This window comes from Pan troglodytes, chromosome 18 (assembly GCF_028858775.2).
Source record: "Pan troglodytes isolate AG18354 chromosome 18, NHGRI_mPanTro3-v2.0_pri, whole genome shotgun sequence".
In the NCBI taxonomy this organism is placed as follows: domain Eukaryota; kingdom Metazoa; phylum Chordata; class Mammalia; order Primates; family Hominidae; genus Pan; species Pan troglodytes.
In genome coordinates, this window is record NC_072416.2 from 82,087,073 (window position 1) to 82,106,417 (window position 19,345).

The following is a 19,345-nucleotide window of genomic DNA, read 5'->3' on the forward strand; positions in this document are numbered from 1 at the left end:
CTCCCTCCCGCCATCCCCCTCACCCTCCCTCTGACACACAGCCCCCTCCGTGGCCTCTCAAGCCTGCTGTGGCCTGACCCTCCCCTCTCTGCTTTTCCAGGCCCTCCTGGCACTGTCCTCCCTCAGTCTGGGACTCCCTGTCCTCCCTCCTTCCTGCGTGGCACATGCTCCTCCCTCTTCCTGAAACGCTCTCCCCTCCCTGCCTCCCAGGCAATGCCCACTCTGCCTCCAAAGTTCATCCATCGTCCTCTCCTCAGGAAGATTTCCCTGGTGGCCTGACTAGGTCACATTCCCCCTTTATTTGCCATCTTCTCACTGGGGCCTCTCCTTCCTGGTAGCTTCAAAACAAGGCAGTTTCATGTGTGTATCTCCACTAGACTAGACGCTCTCTGAGGGCAGGCACCCTGCTTCGCTTCTGGCCCGAGGTGACTGCAGGGTCTGCAAGATCATCAGGGCCCCCTCCAATCTGACACTTGCAGAGGGGACCCCTGGCCTGGGGCCATGCTGGTTACTTGGGTACACTCCTTGCCCAGGGTTCCACAGCCCCTTAAAGGCAGGGTCTTTCTGGCCACACCTGGCCCTGGTCTGGCCTCCCCAAGGAGCCCTGCCGCTGGGGGTGCCGTGTGGGAACAGAGCACAGGCCCTCCTTCCCAGAGCCCACGAGATCTCACTTTCTCCAAGCCCAGCTCCCTAAGGACTCAGACCCCAGTTGCCCTGCACTGAACGCTGGCTTGCCCTAGCTCACTCGGACCCCACCCTGCACTGGGAAGGAGGGTCCCTGTCCCCGTTTGACGGGTGACGACACTGAGGCCCAGAGAGCTGAAGGGGCTGGCCGAGGGGACGGGCTTGGGCGCTTCCATTCTCACACTGCTGCCGTGACACCTAATCCATCCAGGGAAGTTCCCTTTAAACCCAAAAGGGGACGGTGAAGCCACACGCGGCCGCCCTTCTCAGGAGCCCACTTCCACCTCTCGCAGGCTAGACAGCGTTCCCCAAGTCCCCCCTCGAGCTGGGTGGGCTGCCCAGCTGTGAACACAAGGACACCTCTGATTCCGTCCTGTGAATGTTGATATTAGTGGTCCCTTCCTTCAGGGGCTGTGGGGATCTCAAAAGATAAGGCAGGTCTGGAGTCCTGCGCGATACCTGCCGCATGGCAGGCTCTTTACGGACAGCGCAGGGACGCGCTTTGATGCTGAAAATGAGTCTCTGGGACAGGTGGATCCCAGTCTGGGTCCTCACAGGCGCTGTGCACCCCGTCGCCGCGAGATGGCGGTGTTGCGCCCCTCCAGCCTCCTCTGCTCTGCACTTGGGCGCTGAATGTTAAAATTCCTAACAGGTGAATCGCTTGAATCCGGGAGGCGGAGGTTGCAGTTAGCCGAGATGGCGCCACTCACTCCGGCCTGGCGACAGAGCGAGACTACGTCTCAAAAAAAATAAAAATAAAATAAATAAAATAAAATCCTAACAGGTAGCAAACCGAGCCAGGCCTTAAACCTGCACTCAGAACCTGCATAGCCGCTCCCCACTCCCTCGCAGGGATTAGGTAACAATACTCAGAGCTAGAGCAGGCATTTGGGACTGCCCAAACCAGCTGCTCTTCCTGCTTTCTGAAGCTTCCCCGGGGGCTTTTCTGGCTCCCAGTCTGAGCCTCCTGTGGTCAGCTCCTCCTTGCCCAGCCCCGTGGTCAGTCCTCCTTGCCCAGTCGTCGTTTGCAGTACAGCAGGGGCGTGGTCATTTGCAAATGTCCCGGAGGGCCCCCTCCAGTCGCTTCACATCGGTCTCAAGTCGGGCTGACTGAGGGCATGACTTTCTGTCTCAGGCATGGAGCCCAGATCACAGATCGAAACTCCGCTAAATCTAGAGGCCACGGGTCCCAAACACCAGTCATTTGCTGAGCACTGTCGCAATTTTTTTATATCACTCCCATCAATACAAGCTGGATTTTTTTCATTAAGTAGAAGCTAAAAGTAAAAAGTAATATAAAAACAAAACAGCATTAAATTTCAGTTAGATACAGTTGCTTTCTCTCTTCAAAAAAATCGGTGGGGGGGGATTAATAAATGTTAAGGTTTTTTAAACGTATATTACCAAACAGACTTTCTCTTTGAGGACTGAGAAAGTCCTCAAAGACTCATGAAGGAGCAAGAATTGGAAAAGGATTAAATGAGATTATTGCTTCATCCAGGAGCCACCAGATTATCACACATCTCACACCCTGGGCAATCCTTTGAAGAATTTTGTCTCTAGACATACAAAGTGCACTTTGCCCTGGGTTTATCTAAGTCCTGCGCTGTCGCCCAGGCTGGAGTGCAATGGGGCCATCTTGGCTCACTTCAACCTCTGCCTCCCAGGTTCAAGCAATTCTCCTGCCTCAGCCTCCCGAGTAGCTGGGACTACAAGCACACACCACCATGCCTGGCTAATTTTTTTGTGTGTTTTTAATAGAGCCAGGGTTTCATCTTGTTGGCCAGGCTGGTCTCAAACTCCTGACCTCAAGTGATCCACCCGCCTTGGCCTCCCAAAATGCTGGGATTACAGGTGTGAGCCACCACGCCCGACCCTTAGAGATGTGTTCTGGAAACCCCAGTGATAAGCACTGGGACCAGAAGGAGAAGCTACATGCAGGTAGAAGCCAGACCTTGGCATCCTGGGAGGAGGAGCTTCCGTACGTGACCAGGAGTTGGGGGACCCCAGCAGAACCTGGCCTCTGCTTGGCACAGTGGCATTGGGGACCAGCCAAATGCTGCAGGCCTTCCAGAGCTCCAAAATACTTATTAAGCTTTCACTTAAAATCTCATTTGTAACTGCACTGGAAGTGGCCAATTCACAAGTGTGATGCATCAGAGATTAGCACGTTGGAACCACCAACGTGTCACCTTGTGGTGTGAGGTCATCTGGACTTCGTAAGCCCTCACCATACCCACGCTTCTCCCAAAATCTGTGAGTTGGAGCACCCACAGAGGGAACAGTCTGAAACTCCTATAATTTGCAGCTTTTTATCTGTATGAATCAGAGCTCCTGCCCATTCCTGTGCAAGCACAGACACAGGCTGGCTTAGAAACCAGCAGTGGACATAAACCTCTGCTGCCCAAGTGTTGCAATCCTCAAAGCAGCCTTGTGGTTGAAAGTGGAGATTTTTACCCATGACCTCAGGATCATGAAGGCAGGACCCTATGGTAAAGCAGTCGATTGCCAAACCTCTTCTGAAAGGAATGTGGGGCTTTCACAACAATAACCGGCACTGGCCTTAGACCCAGGCAGGAGGGCACCTGCCACAGACCCCACGCTTGAGAGGCCCTTACGTGTCGCAGACCCACACGCAGAACTCCTATGTCCCTGGGATACAGCACTCAGTGTTGGCCCGGACTTAGCGTCCACTGTCGCACAACCACCCCCCAAGCCTGGAAGAAACACTGCGTCTCCCGCTTGACAACTTCGAAACAAAAGGCCACTTCATCTCAATGCTGTGAAGGCAGGTAGGTTGTGCATCACCAACAGAGACAGACATTGCACTGGAGTAGAGGCAGGGTCTGAGACGTGGAAGAGCTGAGGTGAGACAAGAGGTGCAGTCATTGAATTGTGTGGTCCTTCCTCTCTGATAGCAGGAGTCCAAGAGCCTCTTGCCTGACAAAGTCCAGCTTGCCATGGAGCAGGTGTAATTTATGAATCTCACTCAACTGCATTCAGTTACTCATCCAGACGGTGCCAGCCCATCCATACGATGCACAGTCATCTCTGACATCTTGCTGACCCTTAGGCACATAAAAACATAGCTGTACCCAGTTTTTTTCCAACTGTATTGTTAGACAGGACAGAGGCTAGAAAATATTTTATCAGAACTCAGAGATGGGTCCTGAGCCTGGCATCGTCACTTATGAGCTGTGTGGCCATTACTAAATTTACAATAAGTAAGTGTGTCCATTTGGCTGGGTGTGGTGGCTCATGCCTTAATCCCAGCACTTTGGGAGGCCAAAGCAGGAGGATCACTTGAGTCCAGGAGCTGGAGACCAGCCTGGGCAACATAATGAGACCCCCATCTCTACGAAAAATAAAAATAATATTAGCTAGATGTGGCAGTGAGCACCTGTAGTCCCAGCTACTTGGGAGGCTGAAGTGGGAGGATTGCTTGGGTCCAGGTGGTCGAGTCGACAGTGAGCTATGATCATGCCACTGCACTCCAGCCTGGGTGACAGAGTGAGACCCTGTCTCAAAAAAATAAGTAAATGTATCCATTTTAATGTATAAAAACAATGTAAACCAGTAAAATTAATTTTTTATGTAAAATTTTTCATCTTGGCCTTCAAATGAGGTGTTTGTTATTAAAACGCTTCTGTGGTCATTTGGTAAACAGAGTTTGAAACTTGAGCAAGACGATTAGCAGGCCCTGCCGAACTGCGCTGCTGACGCTGCAGGCTGAGCTGCCTCCTCCCTGGCCCTCGTGTTCATTCTCAGGTCGGCTGTCAGTGGCTGCTTGCAGTGGTGACAATGCTGCTGGGTGCTGCTGGCTGCAGGCACCTCTTGGAATGAGCTGTGATTTTTGTGTCTCCTTTTGCAGCTCTGACTGGAAAGCCCGCATCAACACAGAAGGACACTTGCTCCTTCTGATCTGCAAAGGCCCAGGTGCCCATAGGCCTGGCCCCGGGGCTGTTCCCACAGCTGGCATAGACAACCCTCTGAACATTTCTGATGTCATCTGCCTTATCTTCCTAGGATCTGTGCTGTCCTTAAGCAGCAGCGCTATTCACCCTGGGATCTGGGGCAAAGTGCCGGTGTCCACATGAGGAGGGCTAGGAGGTGTCCCTGGGGGTGGGGAAGCAGTGCTGGGTGGACATGGCTGCCGAGAGGAAGTGGTGGACAGACGGGTGTGCATTTCTCCTCCCTCACAGCGGCTGCCCATGCAAGGGCAGCTCTTAGGAGAATAACCACGGGCAGACAATGAATTATGGGCAGAAATGTGGTGGTGAGGGGGTCTCACCCCTCAAGGAGGGTCCCGCCCAGAGCTCCCCACAAGGCCAGCAGCCTCCTGAGCCTCATTCTCCTGGTGGAAGGCTCCGAGCTGACCAAGCCCTGACCTGATTCTGAATGTGTCGAGCGGTGGAGGAGTGTCAGTCCAGCAGGGGAGTTCCACGGAGAATTTCCTCCCTTACGGGAAATGGGATGGAGGCAGGACAAGTAGAAACCTCTGTCCCCACGGCCAGCAGGGCCGCCTGGGAGGAGGCATAGGGAGGGTACCGAGGTTGGTAGAAACCTCCATCCCCAGGGCTCCCACATCCTCACAGCCAGCAGGGCCACCTGGGAGGAGGCACAGGGAGGGCACCGGGGTTGGTAGAAACCTCCATCCCCAGGGCTCCCACATCCTCACAGCCAGCAGGGCTGCCTGGGAGGAGGCACCAGGTGGGCACAGAGGTTGGTCTGGGTTTGAGCCCTGCGCCAGCACCTGCTTGCGTGTGACCGTGGGAAAGGCACGTCCTTCAGCAGTTGTTTACTGAGCACCTACTGTGTGCAGGGCCCTGTGTACCCATCATCACAGCAACCCAACCTGCCCCTTGGGCACACCTTGGCAAGATGTGCCCCTTTTCCAGGTGCTACCACCGAGGCTGCAGTTGCTCCGGAGGAGCTGCAGCAGAGGACGGGAGTGGGGCCGGCTGGGCCCTCAGGCAGAGCCACCCTGAGGCTGCCCACCACTGACCGGGCACCCCAGCAAGCCCAGGGCAGGACTTTGTGATGCGACAAACGGCCCAGCCTGGCCTCTTGTCCCCCAGCTCCCCTGTTGCCACGTCGGGGGGGCATCCCCTGGGGGAGGGCCAACCCCAATGTGTCCACTCCTCCCCGGCCAAACTGGTCACTTCTGTCACCTCTGCCGCACCCGGCCCCTTCGTTGTCAGGTAAGGAGGGCCTGGAGCAGGGAGGGGCAGGGGCTGCTCCAGGAAGGGGTGAGGTGTGCTGGGGGGCCTGGTAGGGCCAGGCAGGAGGAGGGGCTCCCGGGCGGTGGCCCTGGAGGCAGGAGGCTCAGCTTGTGGACTCTGGGGTGCAGGTGGCCTGGGTGGGAACCTGGTGCTGTTGCTTGCCTGTCGTGTGATCTTGGGACAGTGCCATCACCTGTGAGCTGCCATCTCCCTGGCAGTAAAATGGCTCCTCGGGTCCCTTCCTCGCAGGGGTCCTGGCAGGTGAAGTGAGCCCCTCCACGGGAGGCCCTGGCACTCACCCCACGTGCAGACCGCGCTCGATACACATCGCCCATAGTCATCAGGCCCCGGAACCGACCGCCACTCATGCCTATCTCAGCCAGGCTTGGGCGCTGTCCTCTGGTCACCAGCCCCTCGTTGATTCCCCACCCACTGCCATGCTGGGGCCTGGCCCCTTCATCCTGGTGGATGGGGGAGAGCGGACAGCAGGAGCAGGTCTCCCCAGCGTGCCTCTTTGCATCTACATCCTGTCATTCTCACCCAGGTGTGGGTGCCACTCACCTGGGGGAAGGCTTGGGTCCCCGGCAGAGGCCTAGCATTAGGTTTTCTGACCCTGAGTCTCATCTGTGAACGAGCTTGCCCAGGGGACTCTGTGTGCCCCACAGTGTGTGACTCAGAGAATAAACTACAGGCCCTCCAAGGACGCCCATGGCCACCCCCAGCCTGTCCCACCACAGAACGGCAGATGCTGCAGCCTCACTGGGCTTTTGGTTCTCAAGTGTTCAAGACCATCCCCTTCTCTGTCCAGCGAGCTCCATTCAGGGCTGAGCAAGAATGGCCTCCAGGATCCCACAAGGAAAGGCGGGACTGCGGTTTGAACCCAGATCTCTCCAGACTGTTCTGCTACAACCCATGGCTGCCCATGAGAACCACCTGGAAAGCTTTGGACAACACTGAAACCCAGTTCCCAACCCCAGACCACAAGTGGAGTCCCTGGTCAGGGGCCCCACCCAGCCCTGTGATCCCAGCTCCACCAGCAGAGGCAGCAGATCGGGTGTCCAGGGCCTCAGTGCACTCCCATCCCCGTCGGAGTGCTCCAGCCCTGCTCCTCCACCCCTCAGCCCTGGCTCCCGGCACTCCAGACTCACACTTGGTTTTGGAGTCTTTGCCCAGGAGTAACCCCCAAACGTGTCCTGGTCCTTCCTACGGTGGCAGGCACTGGGGAACCCTGAGCTCTGAGTGTGGGAACACGTGCTGGGACTTATCGGCGTGGTAGGTCCAGCCAGGTTTGAAGTTGGACAGGCCCACTCCCTGGAGAGACACCTGGTCCCTTGCACACACAAAGGCCACGGAGCCTGTTAGGTGGAGGCTCCTGGGGCCTCAGCTGCTCCGACCTCACCTCAGGAGGCTCAGCCGCTCTGACCCCACCCCCGCCACTTCCTGGCAGGATGACCTTGGGAAGGCTGTTTTGCCTCAGTTTCCTCATCTGTAAAATGCCTAGAACGGCAGCTCCCTCATGAGGAGGCTGAGACGCCCCATGGTGTAACACAGGAAAGATGCTGAGCTCTGCCGGTGGGGTGGGGGGCGATGAGTGCTCCAGAAACGGTCCCCACGCTCCACTGTGTGCCGGAGCCTCTGCACTTGGGCCACCGTTTCCTGCGCCTTCTGTAGGAGCAGCATGGCCTTGGCGCACGCTCGCCCTGCGTGAGCATGGTGTCACTCTCCTCCCGTGCCATCTCTTTCCCATTTTAAACATCTCCAAGGTTGACAGCAAAGGCTTCTGGGGCTCCAAGTTCACAGCCAAGGGCAGATGAGATCAAGTACAGCCACACTGCCCCCCTTGTTCCCTTCATTTTGTGAGACTTCGCCTCCGGCAAACACGAGGCCCAGAATGTTCCACCAGGGCAGCAGCAGGTGCCCAGCTTGGGGAGGAAAGAGGCGCCGAGCGACCCCCCCAGCCCCTGCCCTGCGCATGCCCCTTGTCTCCTCGATGCGCCTCCCCCACCCCTACAGGGCCCGCAGCTGTGCTGGAGCCCAGACCTGAAACTTGAAGGAAAGATGATCCTCCACGGACTCCTCATCAATCCTTTTGTCGGGGTTTAATCCCCCTGCAATTCCTCCTGAATGAGTTTCCTGTACCTGACATCACCAGTGACCACAAACTAAGTGGCTTAAAGCAACAGAAATGTACCCTCTCATCATCTGGAGCAGAAGTCAAAATTCAAGGCATCAGCAGGAACCCCGCCCTCTGGAGCTTCCAGGGAAGGATCTTCATTGACTCCTCCAACCTCAGGGGGCTCCAGGCGTCCCTTGGTTCTAACCGCTGCCTCTGTGGTCTTGTGGCCTTCTTCCCTGGGTCCTCGGATCTCCCTCTTGCATATAAGGACACTTGTCGTGGGATATGGGGCCCACCCTAAATCCAGGATGATCTCATTGGAAGATCCCTAACTGAATGACTTCTGTAAAGAACCCTTTTCCAATCAAGGCCGCATTTACAGATTCCGGACACGTCACTGGGAAGCCACCATTTGGTCCTCAACATCCCGTCTCCTCTGCCCCCAGATGCGACGGCGTCTCAGCAGCGACTTGGAGCCATGCAGGGTTTCTGTTGTGGTTGTTCACTTGGGTAAGCTTCCTGCTCTTACCGACAGTGGATGACACACTCCCCACTCCCACGCCACTTCATGTTCCTTCGGGAGCGGAGGGGGTTGGAAGAATAAACACCCAGATCTTCAAGACGTAAAGTCTCTTGGAGAGAACCCAGACCGGCCCCCTTATTTATGGATGAGAATCCTGAAGCCCAGATTCTGGCTTTTGAACTAAGCTCGCAAATCCATCTGATTGTCTGCACCCTCGCCACCACCCTAGCCTCTGGCCCAACCTTTGCAGCAACAGGCCCTTCTCCCAGCAGCCGATGGTGGCCTTTCTGCAACCCCCACGAGAGCCTGCTCCTGCCCTGCTCTTCCTCCCAGCCCCAGCCCCCCTCGGGGCAACAGCAGCCTCCGTCTCTGCCCCACACACCTCAAAGCTCAGCCTTGGCGCTGAACCCCACAGAGCCCTGTCCCCTCCTGTCTCGGCCTCGGCTTCCATCCCCGCTGCGGGGCTTCTCTGGGCCCAGCTTTCCTGGCTAAGGTCTTTGGTCCCTAATCTTACTCCTGCAGAAAGTCTCTAAGCCCCCTAGACTGGCTTGGGGGGCAGCATCTCAGCCTGCCCAGCAGCGTGCGCCATGGGTGTGGCATTTGCCTCCTGCTTGCTCCCCTCCTCTGCCTGTGAGCGCCGTCTGACGGGTCTTGGCATTTGCCCCCCAAGAGTTAGCCCCGTGCCGGATGAGCAAGTAATAGGTGTCCTGCGCCAATTCCCTGGCCAGAAAGAAGCCAGCTCTGGCCTGCTGGCCCTCAGTCCAGGGCTCGTTGTGGCTCCTGCAAAGGGAAAGCCAGCGGCCACTCCTGGGGAGTCAGGGGCTTAAAGGGTCCTGCAAGGGCTGACCCTTCTGATGTTGTGTCTCCAGGGACAGAAAGGCCAGTCCCAGAGGGAGGAGACCGTGGCCCTGTTCATCTCTTGCTTAAAGAATGCATGTCGGCCCAATTCAGGCAAGGGTATGTCGGGAGTACTTACTATGTGCCAGGCAGTTGAGATACACCAGGGAAGAGAGCAGAGGACACCCTGCCCTCTGGGAACCTGCATCCCAAGGTGGGGACTCAGACAAACAAATGAACAAGGAAGTGTGTAGCACCTAAAGCGCCAATGAGACTGTGTAGAAAAATGCAGCTGCATGAGCGGGAGGGAGTTCCGGTTTCATGCAGGGAGCGCTGGCCTGGCTGAGAAGACGCTGGAGCACAGACCTGAACTCACTGAGGCAGCGTCGTGTGGGCGTCTGAGGGAACAGTGTTCCAGGCACAGGGAACAGCCAGTACAAAGGTCCTGGGGTAAGAGTCAATCAGAAGCAGGGAGGAGCCCAGGGAGATGGAGACGGGGACAAGGGACCCAGCTCAGCGGTGACTTGTCGATATCCGGGGTGGTCAGCAGAGGGCTTTGTTCTGGTGTGGGTGTCCCGGCCGCTGTGTGGAGGGTGTGTTGGGGGCACCGTTCAGCTGGGAGGCTTTGCAGCAACCCAGGGTCACAGGGAGGGGCCCAGGGGTCAGAATCCAAATTTATTTGCAGGTGGAGCTGGTGGGTTCACGAAGGGATTGGGATGTGAATGAAAGAGGGGGCAAGGTTGACTCAGGGTTCAGCCTCAGCCACTGAAGCAAGAGAGCGGGGCTGGAGTGGGAAGGAAGGAGGCGTGGGCAGCGCCAGCTTTGGCGCCCGGGCAGGGAGCAGTGCGAGTTCCCAGGGAGAGGAGGCGGCTGGGCACGTCCTGCCCTGGGTTCACCCTTCACCCAGAAGCCCCTTTCTTCTGCTGAGCCTGCAGGCAGGGCCTCACCCACCCACCCAGGTGGGACCCAGCCCACCCGGCCCTCCCAGAGCTGAGTGGCTTACACAGAGGGACACCGTGTCCCTAAGCGCCTGGGACACAGCCCCATTGCCCTCGCAGCCCAGCAAGACTCCCAGCCCCATCATCACTCCGCCTGCTTGCCTGCTCCTTGCCACCCAGAGCAGGAGGCAGCATGCCTGCCAGGGCACCCAGCCTGCAGGGACGGGCAGGCCCGCTGAGCCCTCCTTCCAGGACGTGGAAGTGTCAGAGACACAGCTCCCAATTAAGGGCCTGGGCAGCACCCAGAAACCCTGGACCTCTGCCAGCTGCAGACTCTTCCTAATCAGGGGAAAAGACCCCGAACCCAGGCAGGCTGACCCAGCATCCAGACCCAGCTCTGTCTCCCCAGCTCCTCCGCTGCTAATAACAATAATAATAACAATGGCAGTGACCATTGCTGCAGAGGTTACTGTGTGCCAGGCACCATTCCCAGCGCCACCCGTCATTCTCAGTCACGGGAGATGGCTGCTGTTTTCCTCTCCATTTTGCCCTGAGGAAACTGAGGCCCAGATTGGTTAAGTCACTGGCCCGGGCCACACAGCCGGGAAGCAGCCCCTGAGGCTGGTTCCTGACTCCACTGCCTCTCGGCCCTGTGGGGTCAACCCTCTGTCCCCCTCTCCGCTATTGCCATCTTCACCCCCAGAGCTCCACACCCTCGGGTCCTACTGCTGACCTCAGACCCACAGGGCACTGCCAGCCCCCAGGCCTCTGCCTGTGCTCTTCTTTCCGCCTGGAGTGCTCTTCCCGTGGCTGGCTCCCCACCCACTCCTCGAGCCTCAGTGGAAAAGCCCCCTCTTCACGAAGGCCAGCCCTGGTGGCCCATCTTCCCCCCGCATCGGGACCCCGTCTCGCCTTCCTGCTCACTCATTCATTGAATGCAACTGTACTGAGCATGCGCTGAGTGCCGTCTGGGCCAGGGATGAAACAGAGAATGAGGACAGCGCGGTCCCAGCTTTGGCAGACCTGACCTCCGGCACAGGGTGTGCGTTCTTGGGCACAGCTACCAGCATGGCCGATGCTGTCATCTGACCTTCTCCTTTCCATCCTCCTTCTTAAATATTCATGAGCTCATCGGATCGTGCCTGAGATTAGCTGGTCTTCCCGCATGACCCTGGAGAATCATTGATCGTCGTCGTCACCCAAGTGAATCCTTGTTGCCCTGCCCCTAGGTCCCCCTCATCTTGGGCTCTCCCCACCCAGCATCTGCCATTTCCACCCTCAGGAAATCCCTCCTGCTCCTCAGTGGGAAGACAGAAACACCAGAGTGGCTTCAAAGGTGAGCCCTCAACTGACAGAGCTTAGGGTCGGTGTGGCAGATGGCATGCCCTGAACTGGCTCCCATGCTTCCCAGAATGGCCGCTATCTGTGGAGTTCTGCACAGGACAGGCCTAGTTTGAACCCCTCAAGACCAAGTTTTGAGTCTCCTCATTTTACTGGTTTCTCTTTTCTGAACATTTTCCAACTTGGTGTTTCCATTAAGCTGTGGGGCTCAGAATGTGGTTTCATTGATCAATGACAAATCAAGCAGGACCATCACCTCCCACATTCTGTAGCCTATGCCCTTATTAATGTGACCCAAGATTGCAATATAGAAAGATCATCATCCTCTTGCCTCTCCCACTGATCCTAGCTCTAAGGCAGTGGTTCTCCCCAGCCTACACAATGCAATCATTTGAGAATTTAAAAAATCCAGGATTATCATCTCTGGAGATGGTATCAGGTGATTACAGTGGGTAGCCAGAACCAGAAGATGGAGATGCTGGTGTCCCATGGCCTCCTAGTCCTCTGAGCCCCAACCACTATCCCTAACTCCTTAAGTCCCTGGTCTCTAGGCCTTTAAGGGTGACAGTCGGCATTTATGCCAGCTGCTAACCATGGTTCCCAAAGTGTGTTCCAGGGAGCAGTAGTGCTGCAGAGTGCAAAGCCGCACATCTCTTTCCAACTCCACTGTTCAGAAGTATTACACTGGTAACGTGAAATTGATCATGGTGGGAGTGTTCATGCCACAGATATTGGTGGACTGCAAAACAGGGCTTTCCACAGTGCCCCCCAAGGCTGGTGGTTGGTGGTGGTTGTTTTTTCTTGACATGGAGTCTCGCTCTGTCACCCAGGCTGGAGTGCAATGGCATGATCTCGGCTCACTGCAACCTCCACCTCTGACATTCAAGTGATTCTCCTGCCTCAGCCTCCTGAGTAGCTGGGATTACAGGTGCCTGCCACCACACCTGGCTAATTTTTGTATTGTTAGCAGAGACAGGGTTTCACCATGTTGACCAGGCTGGTCTCAAACTCCTGACCTCGTGATCCGCCCACCTCAGCCTCCCAGAGTGCTGGGATTACAGGCGTGAGCCACCACGCCCGGCCCCAAGACTGGTTGTTAAACATTTGCCAACACAGCACTGTCCTGACCACCCGCTCCTCTCGCCCTCTGGACTCTGTCACAGCCACCCATTGATCAAAAGCAACCAGAAGCCAGCTGGCCAAAGCGTGTAAGGGTGCACAGCGTGGGGCTCAGCCTCCTGGAGCTCAGAGCAGGACAGAGGAGGTGGAAAATGGATGGGGGAAGCCAGTAGAAAATGATCAGCCTGCCCACACCTGCTCTCAGGGAGACATGACACCTGCAGTCACCGTGTTCCTCTGCGTGAGGCAGACCTGCATGCCAGCACTGAGCCAGGCGACCACCTGGTAGCTGGATGATCCATCAAGGAGGCTCTGGTGCCCGGCTTATGTAATAGACCACGTCAGCCCCACGTACTAGAACCTCTTTTTAATTTTTTGGAATAGTGATAACATCTACTCAAAGAAAGCGATGCTCCATTTTGATTGATTCATCTCTGACACATTCCTAGGCCAGGAGTCAGAAGCTCTCACACTTGAGCATACATCAGAACCCCTGGGTAGGGGGGAGGTTAAGAACATGATTGCAGCCGGGCACGGTGGCTCAGGCCTGTAATCCCAGCACTTTGGGAGGCCGAGGCGGGCGGATCACCTGAGGTCGGGAGTTCGAGACCAGCTTGACCAACAGGGAGAAACCCCATCTCTACTAAAAGTACAAAATTAGCTGGGCGTGGTCGTGCATGCCTGTAATCCCAGCTACTTGGGAGGCTGAGGCAGGAGAATCACTTGAACCCAGGAGATGGAGGTTGCGGTGAGCTGAGATTGTGCCATTGCACTCCAGCCTGGGCAACAAGAGCAAAACTCCGTCTCGAAGAAAAGAAAAACGATTGCTGCGCCCCAGAGTCAGACCAGTGTTTCTGATTCTGTGAGTCGGGAGGATGAAGGGTGCCCACGAACTTGGATTTCAAAATCCCCAGGTGCTGCTGGCGTGGCACCCCACTTTCAGAATTCGCTGCTGCGTGTAGACTAAACTGTAATACTCCCCTCCTCTGACAAATACAAAGTGGCTGGCTGTGTTATCACCCCAGCAGGCATGGAGGAGGGGCCGGGCCTCCTCCTCGTGGATCTAGGTGGCGTGCGTGGACCAGGGTTTGCAGTGAATGAAAGGCCAGGTGTTTGCAAAGAGGGCACCAGATATGGGGGCCCTGGGCGACCTGCCCAGGAATCCTCCGTGAGGTGCCGGGGCAGTACCGCAGCCCGTGTATTTCAAGGATATTCAAACCGAAATGTCCTGAATGTCAAGGATAACTTGCCGAGAACAAGAAGAAGAGGCCTTGTCTACTCAGAAACCAGGAACTTACAGACCAAGCCCCACCCCGGCAGAGGAAGGAAACAGGAAGTTGGAAGAGAAGTCTAGGGAGAGAAACAGTGACGTCCAGGCTAAGGAAGATGCCACATGTCAAGGCAGAGGAATTTGCCTCTCAAAGCGGGAGTGTGGCTGAATCTCAGAGACACAACATCAAAACAAACCGGACACAAGAGAGGACACTCTGTGTGATTCCATTTATGTCAAGCTCAGAACAGGCAAAACTAATCTATGGGGACAAAAAGCACAAAGGGGTCAAAAAACTGAGGGTCACAAGCCGGGCGCGGTGGCTCACGCCTGTAATCCCAGCACTTTGGGAGGCTGAGGAGGGCAGATCACGAGGTCAGGAGATTGAGACCATCCTGGCTAACATGGTGAAACCCCATCTCTACTAAAAATACAAAAAAATTAGCCGGGCGTGGTGGCGGGCGCCTGTAGTCCCAGCTACTTGGGAGGTGGAGGCAGGAGAATGGCGTGAACCTGGGAGGCGGAGCTTGCAGTGAGCCAAGATCGCACCACTGTACTCCAGCCTGGGCACAGAGCCAGACTCCGTCTCAAAAAAAAAAAACAAACAAACAAAACTGAGGGGCGCCAAGGAAGGCTTCCAGGAGGCTGGGCGTACTCCCCGTCTTGTCCTGGGTGATGTTCACAGGAACAGGCATCTGCAGAGATTCACGCTGCTGCCCCCTTCAGCGTGGAACTCATCCCTCAGCCTGCGCCTACCCACACTCAGTTTCACGGATTGACTGCATGTTTACTGAGGCCTCCTTGTCCTGCTGGGCTCTGGGGACACAGCTGGGGAGGAAAAAGTCACCATCCCTGCCCTGACTGTACAGCATCCTCAGCGACAACACAAACCCAGTGTGCTCAGACAGCCCAAACCAAGGTGGCTTCGAGGAGGCAGGTGGAGGTGGCCAGAGGATACCGGTCAGGAACTCGGAGGAGTTAGCAGGGTGAGAAGATGCTTTAGAGATCTTAGAAGACAAGGAGGCTCTCCCCAGGAGGGCGAGGGAGGGACTTGTGCTCCAGGCAGAAAAGACATTTTGTGCAGAAGGACAGAAATGGCGTGTCCTCGGAGGACAGTGGGCTTTCAGTACGCCTGGAACATGAGGTCCAAGGTGGGAACGAGTCAGAGGTCCAGCTGAGGAGACCCGCAGGGCTGGGGGATAGGAGGTCTGTGGCTCAGCTGAGTCTAAACTTTTCCTCTGAAGGCCGGGCAGTCATCAAAGCGCTGTAAGCAAGGGAGGGGCGTGGCCTGCTTTGCAGGTAGAAAGCCCGCTTGGTAGCAGGGAGCAGGGGGCAGGATGCTGAAAGGCTGCTGTGGAAACCCCAGTGCAGTGGGGGCAGCCCTCTGGAAAAGTGGGTGCAGTTTCTAATACACATCACCCTCACCTTCCCTGTGGCCTAGAAGTGCCGCTTCTCAGTCTTCACCCAAATGCCCAAATGAAAACAGATGGCACACAAAGACTCCCACGGGAACGGCCCGGCAGCAAGCTGGTGACAGCCAGCCTCCATTGCCGGGAAACAGAGCTGCAGGTGTTCAGGCAAGGGACCGGTTCAGCAGTGAGAAGGGGGAACCGCTGGTCTGCACATCGGTGTGGTGACCCAGCAGAGACGCGATGTCGAGCCACAGAAGCCAGGCACAAGAGAGAACATCCTGCGTGGTTCCATCTATGCCAACATCGAGAACAGGCACAACTGATGTATGGGACGGAAGTCAGAAAAGGGGTTGACTGCTGAGCCGGGCCCGGTGGCTCACGCTTGTAATCCCAGCACGGGAGGCCAAAGTGGGATGATCACTTGAGCCCAGGAGTTTGATACCAGCCTGGGCAACATGACACGGGGGACACCGGCAGGAATGCCTTCTTTTTTTTTTTTTTTTTTTTTTGAGAGGCAGTCTCACTCTGTTGCCCAGGCTGGAGTGCAATGGCACGATGTCGGCTCACTGCAGCCTCCACCTCCCAGGATCAAGCGATTCTCCTGCCTCAGCCTCCCAAGTAGCTGGGATTACAGGCACACGCCACCATGCCCAGCTAATTTTGTATGTTTAGTAGAGATGGGTTTCACCATGTTGGTCAGCCTGGTCTCTCGAACTCCTGACGTCATGATCCACCCGCCTCAGCCTCCCAAAATGCTGGGATTACAGGCGTGAGCCACCGCACCCAGCCGGAATGCCTTTTTTTTTTTTTTTTCCAAGACTGGGTCTCACCCAGCCTGGAGTGCAGTGGTATGATCTCTGCCTTCTGAGTTCAAACTATTCTCCTGCCTTAGCCTGCCAAGCAGCTGGGACCACAGGCGCACACCGCCATACTGGGCTAATTTTTTGTATTTTTAGTAGAGATGGGGTTTCACCATGTTGGCCAGGCTGGTCTCCCAACTCCTGATCTCAAGGGATCCACCTGCCTTAGCCTCTCAAGGTGCTGGGACTACAGGTGTGACCCACCGCGCCCAGCCTGGAATCACTTTTTGGCTCGTCTGGTCTGGTTTTCAGAGCAGGAGCCTCAGAACCTCCTAGCCAGGAGTGCACTTACTAAGTTCCTGGTACAAGCCCCACCCACAGCAAGGCCGCGGAGATGCAAGCTCCATTCCCGCCGCTTCTCTGGACAGTGGAAAACTAGAGACAAATCTAGAGAGGGTTGCCCAGACCAAGGTAAAGCAAAGAAGGGGCCTCCAGGCAGAGCCGCGCAGTGCAGTTGCGGGGAGGCGGCCACGGGCGAGCCCACGCCCTGGAAGGACAGAGAAGAGAAACCGGGTGGGGAGGTCCTTACAGGTCAGTCCGTGCAGGGGCCTGTCAGTGCTGGGCCATCAGTCTGGGGTGGGCCTGGGGACAGCAGGAACCCCTGCCGGATGTTCAGTAGAGCAGGGCAGGTCTAATTTGTAGTATATCAGATTCTGGAGGTATCAGATCCTTGGTAGAAAAGGACAGGACTCTGGAATCCTGCTTTGCCTAGTGACAGGAGCCCAAAGGCCAGAAAACTCCCCAGAATGCCAGGAGGCCCGGCACTATGGCTCCTCTGTAGAGAAAGGTGCAGAGTGGACCAGGCATGGCAGCTCATGCCTTTAATCCCAGCATTTTGGGAGGCTGAGGTGGGTGGATCACAAGGTCAGGAGTTCGAGACCAGCCTGGCCAACATGGTGAAACCCCGTGTCTACTAAAAATAAAAAAATTAGCCGGGCGTGGCGCCTGCAATCCCCGCTACTTGGGAGGCTGAGAGAGGAGAATCACTTGAACCCGGGATGCAGAGGTTGCAGTGAGGCAAGATTGTGCCATTGTACTGCAGCCTGGGCGACAGAGCAAGACTCCATCTCAACAACAACAACAAAAAAGAAAGGTGCAGAGTGCTCGCAGGCTGGGCTGGCCCTGCGTCTGGGGAGGGGCATGGCTCACATGACTGTCAGTTATGTCACTGACCCTACCTATGCCAGAAGTCAAGGCCTAGAATGTTTGTGGAGTCTGATAAGAGCAGTACACAGGGTTTGTTTGGTTTGGTTTGGTTTGGTTTAAAGCAGCTGTGGGAAAAAGAAAAAAAGGAAAGTGATGGTCCTTCCCCCTCCAGAGGGACAACGACCTCTCTGTCGAGGGCAAGGGACTCGTGCTGGAATGGTCACACGCTTGTTAGGAAGGAATGGAAGCCTGGGCAAGGGACTGGAGTCTGCAGACCTCCTCATGCTGCAAAGTGACCTCCTGGTATGCAGGGGACCTGGGCACTCGCCCTTAGGGCCACTGTCACTGCTGGGTCACAGGAAACCAGCAGGGCCCTTAGGGGCAGGGACACGCAGGTGGGGCTCCAGTTTTCTGCGGAATGAGGAAGGCATGTGCAAGAACCCCAGCCGTGGGGACTGACAGCCCTTCCAGGCAGAATTCTAGCACATGTTTGGGGGTTAGGATCCTGTAGGAATGGAGAAGCTGTCACCCAGAGGGTCTACCCTGGATTCCCCAGGAGAGCCAGGCCACATGCCTGTCATTCTTGCTGTGCCTATGGACTGGTCCCAAGGAGGGTGTAGGCAGAGAAGCCCCTGGTGGAGTTTCTCATCCTAGCCTAGAGTAGCGGCTCTCAAACCCAAGCAAGCATCAGGACCACCCAGAAGGCGCGTGAAAGCGCAGATGGCCGGGCCCACACCACACCCAGAACTTCTGATCTACTGGGTCTCGGGTGAGCCTGAGAATCTGCATTTCTGATGCGTTTCCAGGTGCTGCTGGTGCTCCTGCTGCTGCTGCTCCAGGGACCCACACTTGGAGAATGACTGCCCTGGAGGGCAGTTGTTGGGAAATGCAGGCTGCATGACAGGAAAGTGACTGGCTGCAGAGAGCTGGATGATTAACACACAAAGGGAAAGGCCCAGGGTTTGGCGGACAGAGGTGTGGGGTACCCACCGTTTACAGAGGAGCTAGGATGTGTCAGGCAGCAAGCCACCTTGGGGAACAGGTATTACTATTCCTATTATATAGATGAGGAGATTGAGGCTCAGAGAAGAGAAGCAACTTGCCCAAGAACACCCAGCTAGGAAGTTCCAGAGCTTAGACGCAACCCAGAGTTCCTGACTGCATGGACAGGACCCTTTCCACTCAGCCGTCTTCCAGGAACAGAGCTGTTTCCACTGGAGACAGCATCTCTAATGGTGAACCACAGGGCTCTGTCTTCACCTTTGGCCAATTCAAAATTATTATCAAACATGTAAACATATTGACAGGCTCACATGTAAACATACTGACAGTCTGTAATCCCAGCACTTTGGGAGGCTGAGGCAAGCGAATCACTGGAGTCCAGGAGTTTGAGACCACCAGCGTGAAGAACATGGTGAAACTCTACTAAAAATACAAAACTGAGCCGGGCATGGTGACACAAGCCTGTAATCCCAGCTACTCAAGAGGCTAAGGCACAAGAATAGCTTGAACTCAGGAGGCAGAGGTTTCAGTGCACCACTGCACTCCAGCCTGGGTGACACAGCAAGACTGTCTCAAAAAAATAAAAAGTAAGTGTATGAAAGGCGTGTCAATCCATATGCATACAGTATAAAGCCAAGAGGATCCACGCCTGCTGAAAAATGTTTTAAGAGTTGGCCAGGCGCAGTGGCTCACGCCTGTAATCCCAGCACTTTGGGAGGCCGAGGCGGGCAGATCACCTGAGGTCAGGAGTTCGAGACCAGCTGGCCAACATTGTGAAACCCCATCTGTACTAAAAATACAAAAATTAGCCTGGCATGGTGGGGCATGCCTGTAATCCCAGCTACTTGGGAGGTTGAGGCAGGAGAATCGCTTGA

At 55.9% G+C, this 19,345-nt stretch overlaps 1 protein-coding gene across 8 annotated transcripts in view; it reads left to right on the top strand.

The window, feature by feature from the left end:
• Window positions 1–5,710: 5,710 nt before the first annotated feature.
• Window positions 5,711–19,345, top strand: part of OSGIN1 (oxidative stress induced growth inhibitor 1) — a 36,146-nt gene continuing 22,511 nt past the window's right edge. For 2 of the 8 annotated variants that reach the window (XM_063797866.1, XM_016930254.4), the window contains exon 1: window positions 5,711–5,885. In XM_063797866.1, the coding sequence (XP_063653936.1) occupies window positions 5,725–5,885 (161 nt within the window). In that variant the 5' untranslated portion in view covers window positions 5,711–5,724. The remainder of the gene's footprint in view (window positions 5,886–19,345) is intronic. The other 6 variants (XM_063797867.1, XM_063797870.1, XM_016930256.4 and 3 more) reach the window with 5 other exon arrangements.